The sequence below is a fragment of the Rhineura floridana genome, chromosome 1 (assembly GCF_030035675.1).
Source record: "Rhineura floridana isolate rRhiFlo1 chromosome 1, rRhiFlo1.hap2, whole genome shotgun sequence".
NCBI lineage: Eukaryota > Metazoa > Chordata > Lepidosauria > Squamata > Rhineuridae > Rhineura > Rhineura floridana.
Window position 1 is genome coordinate 63,222,406 of NC_084480.1, and position 12,598 is coordinate 63,235,003.

The 12,598-nt window shown below is 43.5% G+C and overlaps 1 protein-coding gene across 1 annotated transcript in view; it reads right to left on the reverse strand.

Annotated features, from left to right (window-relative positions):
- The window catches only part of PCSK1 (proprotein convertase subtilisin/kexin type 1), a 52,230-nt gene extending 50,798 nt beyond the window's left edge, over positions 1-1,432 (reverse strand). The window contains exon 1 of the mRNA XM_061608850.1: positions 1,253-1,432. Within this exon, the coding sequence (XP_061464834.1) occupies positions 1,253-1,432 (180 nt within the window). The remainder of the gene's footprint in view (positions 1-1,252) is intronic.
- Positions 1,433-12,598: the final 11,166 nt, after the last annotated feature.

The window sequence follows — 12,598 nt, forward strand, 5'->3', positions numbered from 1 at the left end:
CGATTACGTAAAGGAAGTTACTCATCCCTGACAACAGTGACGTCATGCCATGCCAAACAGGGGCGGGGGAAGGGACAGGAGATCGTATGGGGGAAACACCTCACAGGAGCACTATTAAGTTTTAGGATATGCGATTTCTCTTTCTTAATCCACAGGGCACCTTCACCAAACCACAGAATCACAAAAATATTTCCCTAAGAGTAGAGGGCTTGGGGATGGCAAATAGATTCAGTGCCCTGGGGTGGTAGAACTTTATCAATTTGTTCTTTCTTTTAAAAAAAGGGGGGGGGAGAAGGAGATGCTCTGGAGCTCTTTGTTGCCCGGAAGCTAGATCCACTGACGACTTTTTCCCGCATCAACCCAGATGTCTGTGATTACTCGCTAGGGACGAAAACGTAGTCTTCACATGCCCAGGAGCACTCTTCTTTTGGTTATTACTTCATATGTCCCCGAGAGCTAATCATTCCCTCGATTCTTACTGCACATATCCCTAGCAACTAAAATAGATCCTAAAGATGAGAGCTGGGAAGAGTTATTCAACTTTCAGCAACGGCGCTGGGAAAACTGCAGGAGTAAAAAGGGGCAGCAAAGTTTCGTTCCTTCTGGGGGTTCCTCCTCGTAGGGATCCCTCGGTTCCCTGAGTTGTAATTTCCAACGTCTGCTGCTAATTCCACTCCACTGCTCTTAGTATTGTTTTCTCTGAGAAAGCAACCTCTCGCAGAGCTTAATGGAGTGTGCAACCCTCTAAGCCCTAAAGTCATGTCTTCCGCTCTAGCACTCCCATGTTAAAAATAATTTTTAAAACGGGGGTGCTGATATGGGGCGTGCGTGGAAAAACAAACAATTTCTGTGGGGAAAAAAAAGACGTGGCAGGACAGAGAGAGCTTGGAAATTCTCAGGACTTTCCCCAGGATTTTGTTGGCCATAATGTGCGCCTGGACAACTCGCCATCCTGAGGTAGGAACCCCCACCCTCAAAAATATAAAGAAAAGCATGGGAAGACATTTGCTTAAAGGAGTCAGTTTCTAGCAAGGAACACGTGACGTGTGTAGCTCTGTCTCACCAACAGAGCCATGAGCGCACAGCTGCTATCTATAGCTTCTTGTCAATTACATCTTTTCAATTACATAGGGAAACATCAGCCGCCGCCGCTTCCCAGCCCAACCCGTTTTGATTCGAGAAAGCGGGAGAAACAAACTTGTCAGGGTTCAACAGGAGTAGGAGTAGGGGTGGGGGTGGGGGTGCGCCTTACCTGCCCCAGAAGTTCATACTCCAGTTCATCTGCTATGGCCTTTGCTGCTTCTGGACCTCCCGGGATCTCCGCTGCCCATTCATTGACAAACTGCCTCTCTGCCCTGGCCAGGATGGCCACGCTCCAGGCGCAAAGCAGAGCCACGACAACGCATTGCCCTGCCCAGCATCTCTTTTCCATGACACCCGGAGGGTAGCAAGAAAGATTGGAAGAGGAGAATAATAATAATAATAATAATAATAATAATAATAATAATAATAATAAAGTTAGCAATTAATTAATTAAATCAAACAGAGAAATCAGGATGTTGTGAGTGTTGTTTTTTTCAAGGTGGGAGCGGAAGAGTCCTTCCCCTCTTGTTGCTAAGGGATCAGGAAAGGAAAAAGCAGGAGCAGGCAGTTCACAAGAAAGTGTCTTGCTGCGATCACAAGTCGTCCCACTCTGTCTGGCTCATGCTTGAACAGGACTCAAACCCGCCACAGCCAGAATGGAAATAAGTGTTTACACGTCAAAACGACGAAAGCGATCCTTGACGTCAGATCTCCCGGACTCTGATCGAGATGGTTGCTCCCAAGGGACAGGAGGAGCAAGAGGCGTTCGCTGATATAGGCGGTGGGCTGTAGGCTTCATATTGTTGTTGTTGTTACTATTAACAGCAACACCACACAGACACACACATTAAAGGAGGAAGGGGAAAATTCCTCCGCGTCTATCAGGAGCTGTCCATGGTGAAAAGCCTCCGCCAAGCCGTCTCACTCTCCTTCTCTTTCGCCTCCGTGAATGCACAGACCTCCCACCGTTGGCTTCCCTACAGATAAGCAGACCTCTTTCTGTAAAAGGAAGGTTGCCCGCAAACTGATGGGCATTTAAATCAACATATTGCTACTGCGGCTTTCCTGATGTGGTGCCTTCAGTCATTCTCTTTCTGAAGCTCGGTGGTTCAGGCTGTCAAGAGAATCGATAAAGATCTTGTGGGCGGGGGAAAGGTTTTAGCTGATGGGCTGCCCGTAAACAGATTCCAAGAAGGAAAGAGGCGGCTGTAAGTAACCTTCTCATTCTCCCTCCCTCCCTCCCTCTCTGCTGCAGCTCTTAGAAAACTGATGGGGACCATTTCCCTATATGAAGTTGAGGGAGGGGCTGCCCTATCTACATAAGAACAGTTACGACCCCCACATACACGACTTCTAGGGGCAATTTTACCGCTTGTATTGGGAAGATGATGATTTATTAGATCTCTGTGTTGCCTGTGCTAAAGGACAGTACGAGGCGACTTACAAAACATACAAAATCACAAATCCAAAATTTTAAATACATGCAGTTATTTGCCAGGGAAGATTATTTCTTGTGCTATCCCCAGAGGATGGACGGACAGACAGATTCTCCATAAAAGGGGTAAGGAGGCTGTGTAGCCAGTCATAATGCATGGTTGCCTTCTTTGCAGTGGAGACTTGGAAAGACTTAAAAAAGGTGATAGAACAAATGCACATCTGTCCACAGCTGCAGGTTCTCCACCACCCTAACATGGCACACATCTAAGTCACACAGATTTTTTTTCCCCAGGCTAGAAACCTGTGAAAAACATCACATTCTTTTTCTATGGAGAGTAAGGAGGGTTTTTTATTTATTTGTTTAAGAACTCATAACCTACTTTTCAAAGCAAACACACATACCAAACACCCTTCTCAAAGCAGCTAGGAACCTTATATTCTGACAGCCTTTCATTCAAAGTCCAAAACGTCTGGCTTTCTCCATGCTGATCTTCTTGTCAGTTAAGCCCCCAACTCCTAGGATACAGATTTGGCTTTAAGGATGTTATTGCCTTGGCAGGACCAACACATTTCCAGCAGCTTCCATATATTTCTTACCTGTTTCTCCAGCCAAACTCTAGTATAAGCCAACACCAATATGTCACTTCAGAGCTGAGGGCTTGCTCATCAGCATGATGCTTTTAATGTTTCCATTCCCCCATAGCACATTTCTTTCTTATATGCCATATGGCCCATCCAGTTCAGCATCCTGTTCTCATAGTGACTAGCCGGATGCCTATGGGAAGCCCACTAGCAGGACCAGAGAGCTTGAGCACTCTCCCAACTTGTGATTCCTAGCAAGTGGTATTCAGCCTCCAACAATGGCTCCATAGAGCTCTGTTACCAGTCAATGGTAGGAGCTGGTGATGGGTTGTTTTAGCTAAAGACGGCTACAAGTCTGTGTAGTCTGAAGTGTCTTTTCCTACATACGCACTTTGGAAAGAGGATGTGGGCATCACCATCTCCTGTTAACACACTGCCAGCACAATCCTATGCATGGATACTCAAAGGTAAGTCCTGTGCAATGGAGCTTACTCACAGGTAAGTGTGTACAGCAGGAACAGGTAATCTGTGTCCCTCCTCTAACTCCCATCAGCCCCAGCCACCATGGCCAATGGCAAAGGATGATGGACGTTCTAGTCAGACAACATCAGGCAGAGCACAGGGGCCAGTCCCTGGTGCAGAGGACTGCAGTCTGTGTTATGCTTAATGAGCAAACATTTCTTCAGCTGTCCCTTTTGATGCTCCATTTCTGCAGTTTTCTCTTTGGCTCCCACAGTTGCCATCCCCACATTTCTTTGGATTGTATTCCTTTCCAGTAAGTCCCCTTTCTGATTTTTTTTCTCATATACCAGTTTCACTTTTCTTAAGCACTGTCTTTGCTCTTCCTCTGAGCCCCCCCTTCTCTTACAGGCACTTTCCTTTCTTTGTTGTGAAAATGGTTTTTTTCCCTTGACTTTGTTTGTTTTAGTTCTCAGTCAGTTCCACCCTCCAACTTCTTTATTCCTTTCTTTAAATTTCAAGAAGGGATGCTGGCTGAGATCAGAGCTTATTCCAGCCCCGCCACCTGCTTTGGGTATCTGCTTATCAAGCTTACTTGTTACATAGGGGTTTGCCTTACGTGACAGGATAGTGTTTCTCAAACCTTGTCCTTGTGAGCCCCTGTTGCATTTTTACATTGCGTTTTATTTTCTGTTTTCTTGTGTTTTGCCCTGCACAAATTTTAAGATCAGTAAAATAAATAAGGATGAATGGTTAAGCTTAGCTGTGGTAGTGGCAGTGATGGTGAGCTGTTGGTCTTCCTTCTGGCCTAGAAATAGGATGACTTGAAGGCACATGACATCACTTAATGCCAATTATTTCATCCTTAAGAGTGCAAACCTTTACTCATTGGCTCATGGAATGAGGGGAGTTAAAATGAGGTGGAAGTGGAGACTGCTGATGCCTGCTGAAAAGCTGTTGAAATGCTCTGCCACGCTGTGCAAAAACTCCACTGACTGAGCCACTGCAGTCCCATGGATCCTCAAAACAAGGTATAGTGAGCTGAATGTGGGTAGCATGAATGGAAAACAGAACTACACCAAATCCTACTTCTCCCCATCCCATAGACATGCCCATGAACACACCAAAAATCATACCAGGATAGGACCTGGCACAAGTCATTCCTCTCCTATTGAGTCTGATAGAAAGGAAGAAGGTTTGAAGAATATTGCACCTCCCACTACATTTTTTCTGATGGTTCCCCCCTTCCCTCCTGAGCTGCAGATGCTTTGGATGTTGTGGTCTTGCTGCCAATGGACTGGAGGTGGAGTTCTGCGACTGTGTGTTCCCAGCCACTGGATTGCTTGGGAATGCTTATAAGTTAACATATTTCTTGCACCTTTTAGTGTTTGCAGTTGTGGTAGTTACATGATTAAAATGTGGATCATATTGATGAGTGTTAAAGGGTATCTTACCACTATCCATGATTCTAAGTAAGGGGAAGTGATTTGTTTGTTAGTCTTGTTAAAGGTTGTGATCTTGTGTTGGTGCTTAATGAAAATAGAGATGGCAGCAATTCTGAAAAGTGCTTCAGCAGATGAGGGAGTGACATTTCACTGTGCTTAGGAACAAAAGTAAACATTGCAGAGGTGGTGGTGATGGGAAACCAGCTTAAGTATGGACAAGACAGGTGCTAGTTTTCTGTCCCTATTGCAATGAGAAAAGCTGCTTGCAATAGGAAAAGGTATTTGCAGATGAAGTTAGGAGGACTAAATGTAAATTTTCTTCATTTGTAACACAATCCTATGAATGCTCAATTAGAAGTAAGACCCCAGTATATTTCATGGGTAAGCATACATAAGACTGCAGCATGAGTCACTGCACTAATCCTTTAAAATACTTTTAAACCTAACAAAAATCAAGAAATATGAAATGATGGCCTTTTTTCATTAGAGTGGAATATTTTGCAGAGCATACAAGGGATTTATGGATCTTCTTATATTAGCATGTTATAGAGGATAGAAGACTGTGTCACTCCTGTAGAATAAACATGCAATTATAAGACGAACCAAAGCAGAACTTCTTTGTAAGATTCCAGTTCTTGAATATCACCTTTCAGCATTATAATGATGGACAGCAAGCAACAGTTCTGACTAGAGATAGTACCTTTTATTTATGTATATGTATTTATTTATTATTTTATTTATATCCTGCCCTTCCCTCTGGCAGGAGACCAATGCGGCAAACAAAAGCACTAAAAACTTTAAAACATCATAAAAACAAACTTTAAAACACATTAAAACAAAACATCTTTAAAAACACTTCTTAAAAAAGCTTTCAAAACACCGTCTAAGATTAAAAACATTTTTAAAAAGAAGGTTTGAGAACATATTAAAAAGCTATTCCAACACAGACGCAGACTTCTGTTTTCTCCCACTGGACAAATTGCAGCTTTGGGCACATACTGGTAGTGATTTTAAGTAGGGAAAAGGGGTAGTAGTAGTAGTGATTATTATTACTGTTCTTATTTTGATTTCTTACCTACTCTTCACAGGGCAGGTTACAGCAATTTTAAAAATATAGTATTAAAAACCTTTTAAAAGAAATGACAGGCACAAGAACAAGTGGGTGCCAGAAATCTATCATGTGCCAAAGGCTAGGGTGAAGGGGTGCATTTCCAGCATACGACGGAAGCTACATAATGTAGGTGCCAGACATGCCACAACTTAGGGGCTGCCACCGAGAAAGCCCTCTCCTGGGACACACACACACCTTCTGAGGGTGGTGGAACTACCAAGAGAGCCCCCTTTGCTGATCTTAAAACCTCGAGAGTCTGTAGAGAAGGAGCCAGACTTACAGATATTTGGGGCCTAAGTCTCTTAGGCCTTTAAATACCAATGTCAGCACCTTGAACTGAGCCCAGAAACAAACCAGCAGCCAGTTAGTTAACTCTCCCTCCCCAAGCACAGTGGTCCCTATCCAACTCCCCTTGCTATTAACCTTTAATAAACTGTGGAGCTCCTGATCACAGACCTCCATGAGCTGCACCTTTATTGGATGATATATTTTTGGCTCCTTTGACACAGGTTCGTTTTATTTATGCCCAAAGAAAGATACCACCAATGGACAGGGCTGTCGGGGGGGGTAGAATAGGGGCTATCACTTGGGTTCCCATACCAGGTGCCAACAGCCCCACTCCCTGACTGGCCTGGCTGCCTCCCACGACCTGATGAGGCTCCCCACCTCCTCCCTTCCTAGATCAATGCAAGGAAGGAGGAGATTGAGGCAGAGATCCTTGCTGGCACTGCCACCTATAAACCACCAGCAAAATTTGAAAAGTAAGTGGGGGGAGAGAGGCTGCTGCCACTAAAGGACTGGCAAAAAAAAAACCCCCAATAAAAAGTAACCTGGGGAGGAAGAGGAAGGCCTGCTGCTACCACCATTGCCATGAAGAGGAGGAGGGGTGGCAGAGGCAGGGGCAAATGAAGGAAACAGGGGGTTCATATTGTGATTTGCTTTGGGCTCTGTCCGTCCCTAGCAATGGCCCTGCCCACAGAACATTAGAAATAATAGTACTTGGAGCAGGGAAGTTCATGTCGGTCCTATATTGCAGGAGAAGATACCTCAGACTCAATCCTTTTACAATCCTTTTAAAGGTCAAAACTTTTGAATTCTGTTTGGGAACTAACTGACAGCCGATGTAGCTATTGTCACAATTATTATGTGCTTTCTCTGGCCAACTGTCACCTACAGGCATTCTGTACACATTCACATGATCAAGGCATTGGGTCAGATCCATCTTCTGTGAGCAAAGTCCATTCATGGAATAGGGTAGTCTTAGACCTTGACTTCCCCTTATCCTTGCAGCCCACAACATCCTTCCCCACTTCTGCTCAGGAGGATTGGTGGAGGCCCCTCTGAGACCGTGTAAAAAAGTAATATGAGAGGCTAGAGGGTAAAAGGGGAATTGGGGAAAATTGCCTTCCCTGTTTCCATTCCTTGAAGCCTTCACTGGTTCCAAGCCCTTCCCTCCATTTGTGTCATAGCACCTTTGGATCCAACCCATTGCGTTGCTCGCTGAAGTGAAAAATGCTTCTGTTCTTTTAGCATGGAGCTGGGGTACATCTGTGTATAAAAATAACAGCAACCATTTGTATTGCTAGAGTAGGTGACACCAGGAATTCACCAACGCATCTCAATTTAGCTATAAGTTATTGAGAGAGAGACAGAGAGAAGTGGTGGGAGCTCAATGGATAGGACTTATTTAGTGGTGGCACTTTTGTTATAGAACTTGCATTCCAGAGAGATTCAGCAGACCCACTCAATATTGTTTTTGAAATTCAGTTCATATTATTCCAGTGAATATTAGGAATGGGAGTGATCCTGTCCATGCCTGTGATATTTTATAGGAACGTGCAGTTCTTACGGATTTCTTTTTGTCATTTATGCAGTTAACATTCGTCATTGTTTTTAGCACTTTGATTTGATTTGATGGCTTTTAACTGTTGTTAGCTGTCTTCAGGCTGTTAAAAATGCAGCTGGATGTAAACTGCAGAAAACCAAGTAAAACAAATAGATATTTAAATGGCAGGTGTGGATGAAAGTGCACCGCTTCTGATTTAATTTGCACTTAAAGAGCAATAACTAATCAAGATCAGACACCTGAGATTATTTCTGCTTTGACTATGTTGATGCCATTTTAAAATATATATACACCTCAGTTAATTATTATGCTAATGGTACCAACCAAGATGATCTGTCCAATTTTATTTTGCAGTTAAAAAAAGGATATATTAGAATTGCCTAATGTTTAAAATGATGGACTATGGATTTGTAAAGCTTTAAATGAGTTCACGAAAGGATTGTGTTTTTTAAACTAAATATGAAATGATACATGAATTTGCCACCTATTTTATATTATCTCTTGCTTCTGTAGCCATCAGGAAATCTTGCACCTAACCTGTTCTAAAATTAACTGTGTTCCTGCTCTTTGGGCATGGAAGGGAAGAAGCGCTAACGTCACCACACTCGTCCACATCACACCATGCTGTACCATGCTACAACAGTGCCATTCATGCTGTAGCCCAGAGATAGCCAATGTGGTGCTCTCCAGATGTTGTTGGACTCTGACCTCCCCCTTAGCCTCAACCAGCATAGCCAATGGTCTGGGATGATAGGAGTTGAGCAACATCTGGAAGGCACCATGTTGGTTATCCCTGCTGTATCCTGTGGTGTCATCCATGGCCACTTTGAGAAACAGGATGCTAGATTAGATGGATATTTGATCTGATCCAGCAGGGTTCTTCTGTAATGCACCAGACAATGGGAAAACGTCTACTATTCCATAGCAAAGGACACTCATTCTAAGAACATGAGTAAGCTTTGTGCTTGATGTTTTCAGTTGTTTGGTAAAATGTGGTGTACTTTGGCCCAAGATGGCCGTTATTATGGTCCATGCCATGGGCAGCAGCCAGTATTCAGCTAAATAGTTGTGTTAGTGCAAGGATTAGTAGCACAATGGGATTTCCTCCCACCCCCAGCATCATCCCCAGATCTCCTCTGGAGGGTTGGGGAGAAACCCAGAAGAGATCTGGGGGCATATAAGGGGAGAAGTCATTCCATCATCCTTGCACTGATGAAATGATCTGTTTAATGCTACATTGAATAAAAGCTAGTGACTTCAAGGTAACAGATGTTCTAGTCCCAATTTGAAGGGAAATGACACAGATATTTTCCTGAGGAGGACTAGCAATTCAGCCTTCCTTGTGAACTTCATATAGCTCACTTCTATGCTAACCAGTAAAACTAATTCTTGTAAAGATTACCCACTCCATTGTAGGCCCTAGTTTGAGACAACAGAGGGTGCAACCCGCAACTAATGATTGACCTGCCATCCTGTCTAAACCAAGTTACTTAGCAGGCATTTTAAACCTTTTGATCTCAACTATAGGCTTAGCCTATTTTGCTGCAATTTAATTAAGAAGCAGGGATGGGCAGACCTGTCCATTTTGGCTTCTGTCAGTTCCTCATTTTTCCAGCCTTCAGTTCTCCACAATTCTATATCAGTTTGCAATAACAATTCATGAAAATTCATCAATATTTTAATGCAAATTTCTCCTAATATAACCTTTTGTGTGTAATTTTGCCTAATATACTCCTTTTTTGCAAAGCAATTTCCCCTAATATAAATGCACATTTGTATGTTTTTTTCACTGATACATGCATTTATATGCACACTTTACCTTAGTATATGCGTTTTTTTGTACACATTATTTGGCTGGACAACTGCATTACAAAATTTGGAGAAGTGCAACTCTTGAAGGACAGCAGTGTTTCATTTCACATATTGTTTCAGAAAGTGCAGATATGTTATGTTCACCTTTAAATGAAAGCTGGATTGAATTTGTCCCCCATCTCGACATGAAAAGAAACCCTTACTCATTATGTACCTAATACTACATACCTAAAGTAGCTTTTGTTAAATGCTCATAAAGAATGTCTGCAGACTTTTTTCCTTCTGTCTTCTTTATGATTGAATGTAAAAACAGTAGCCCACACAACAGCATCAAGAGTAGAAAGCACAGTGCATTCTTGTTCCATAAATATTCCTGCACTGTTGATTCTGAGCAATAGCTTTGTTTATGCTGTGGAATACCCAGTGGTATTGTAGCAAAGCATATTCTATTGCAGAAGAACTGGTGTGAGTGGGGGAGAATCATTATCAGTGCAATTCTATACAAGTCTACTCAGATATAAGTCACACTGAGTTCAGTTGAGCTTCTTCCCAGGTAAGTAGATATAGGATTGCAGCAGCCTAATGTGATTAAAATCCCAGTTCATTAGCAGAATAAAATTAGCTACACAAAACAAGATGTTTGTGAAGATAAAATAGGAGCAACTGAGGTACATTTCTCTGAGCTCTGAAAGATAAAAATGTGTTCAATATACATACTGTACCATCATATTAAAGAACTGTGAATCAAATGTATAAGGAGTTGATCCTGCAAATGCTAAGTCCTCTTGGCCTTGGGGTACCTTTTCTGATCTCCAGCATACATTCTAGTTGGGCATCTGTTATTGTGACTTTGAATAAACCCCCAAATGTTTTGGAGAGATTTGACCTGCTTGGCTTTTCCTTTCAGATTTTTTTACTGGTCCCCCTCATTTTTGAGATACATCATCTTTTTGAAGTCACTCATGACTGCCAAGGACTTCCTTGGCAACTACTCACTTACATATGTGTTTCTAACACTTACATCTCACACCAGGGCCTGGGCGCTTCCCCTCTGGTTGGTTGGCTCACCAGCTTGTTCTAGGACACAGTCATTTAGGCAGCAGTGGATGGCCTGGTGGGGCAGAGACACTTTCCTGACCTCCCAGCAAGTGAGTTGTTGCTGGTAAACCGGGAGGGAAGTGACAAGGTGGTGACAAGGTCAGCACGGTGCAAACACACCAGTGGAGCCAATCCAGAGCTCCTGCCAGTGTGTTTGTTCCATGACGACCTCCCTTCCCTTTTACTTTTCCCCCTCTAGGTAAACAGCAGAAATCTGCTGAGAGGTCAGGTAAGTGGCTCCACCTCACCAAACCATCTGCTACTGCATTTAGGGTAGTTAGAAACTTCATTTCTTTGTTATGACCAGAGGACACATTTCCTCAATCTATGTGATGGTAACTGAAGTCACCCATTAGTAGAAAACTTTAGCCTTTGAATACATCTTTATTTCATTCTCCATCTCAAGCTGAGCATTTTGGTCAGGGAAGCAATAGCATGTTCTCAATACAGAATTACTTCCTGGGCCTCGTATTGCTACCCACAGCGATTTTGTGGAGGAGTCTGCCCTTTTTGAGGTTTCTAGTTTGACTCTTTCATGTACAGAGTTATACCTTCCCCAGAGCATCAATCCTTCTCTTTCCCATTGACTATCCAGTGAAAACCACATTCCATTGGTTCTCTCCATTCCACCCAGTTTCCATGATATCTATTATTTGTTCTCTTTTCAGACCGGGCACTCTAGCTCCATCATCTCAGCTCAGAGGCTTCTAGCAGTAGTATTGAAACACCAATATGTGGTGGCCTTCTCCAAACGTCTCTGGCATGAGTGCTTTCCTGTACAGTCCCTTGGCCTCTTTGACTGACTATCATGGCCCAGTGCTTGTTCCTGTCATGACCCTGAATCTATGAGCAATCCATACACAAGAGTCAGAGGCTGCTGAGCACCACCTACGGAGCCGGACCAAGTTCAGAGCTCTGAGTCAGCTGCTGGAGATCAGGAGACCACTGCACCTGAAGCTGTCAGACAGGAGCCCCCAGAAGTACCTCCAGAGCCTGGAGGGCCACAGCCTGGACCTTCAAAGGTGCTTTCATTTGAGGAACCGAATGCCTCCACAGTACCTCACTGGTCCAGAGGCACAGGGTGAATGCAGCAGGCAGAAGGCTATGGAATGGAGGAGGAGTGCTCATCTTCAGGCCAGAGGATTGTCTCTTTAAGACTCTGAAGTTTTCTGGAAGGGAGTGGAGCCTAAAAGAGGTTGCTTGGAGGCAGAGACTTAAAAGGCCTCGGTCTGCTCTCGTGGGAGCAAGTTGTTCACTTGGAGCTATCTGTGACCGCGCAACTCCTGACCTGCCTTGCTGCCTTCTCCATGGGATCTGGCACTGGGCCAGAATACAACAGTTCATTGCCTAGTTTTATCCCATCCCCATTTGGACCAAATGGGGAGGCCTAGAGGGCCCCTGCCCACATGTATTCCATCACAGTGGTGGAGGAATTATATTGATTATATTCCACCCTGAACATCAGTTACTTAGAGAGAGAGAGAGAGAGAGAGAGAGAGAGAGAGAGAGAGAGAGAGAGAGAGAGAGAGAGAGAGAGAGAACATGATATGGTGTTTGGCTTTAATTTGCTCAATCCCACAAAGAAGATGAAAAACATAACTGGTGACTGAACAGTTGTCTGCACCGGCTCATTTACTGTAATTATTTAAATACCTAAAAGGGCCATTTTGGCTATATTTAATTTGGCTGTACATTGAAGGACTCTTTCAAAAACCTGGGCCCTTT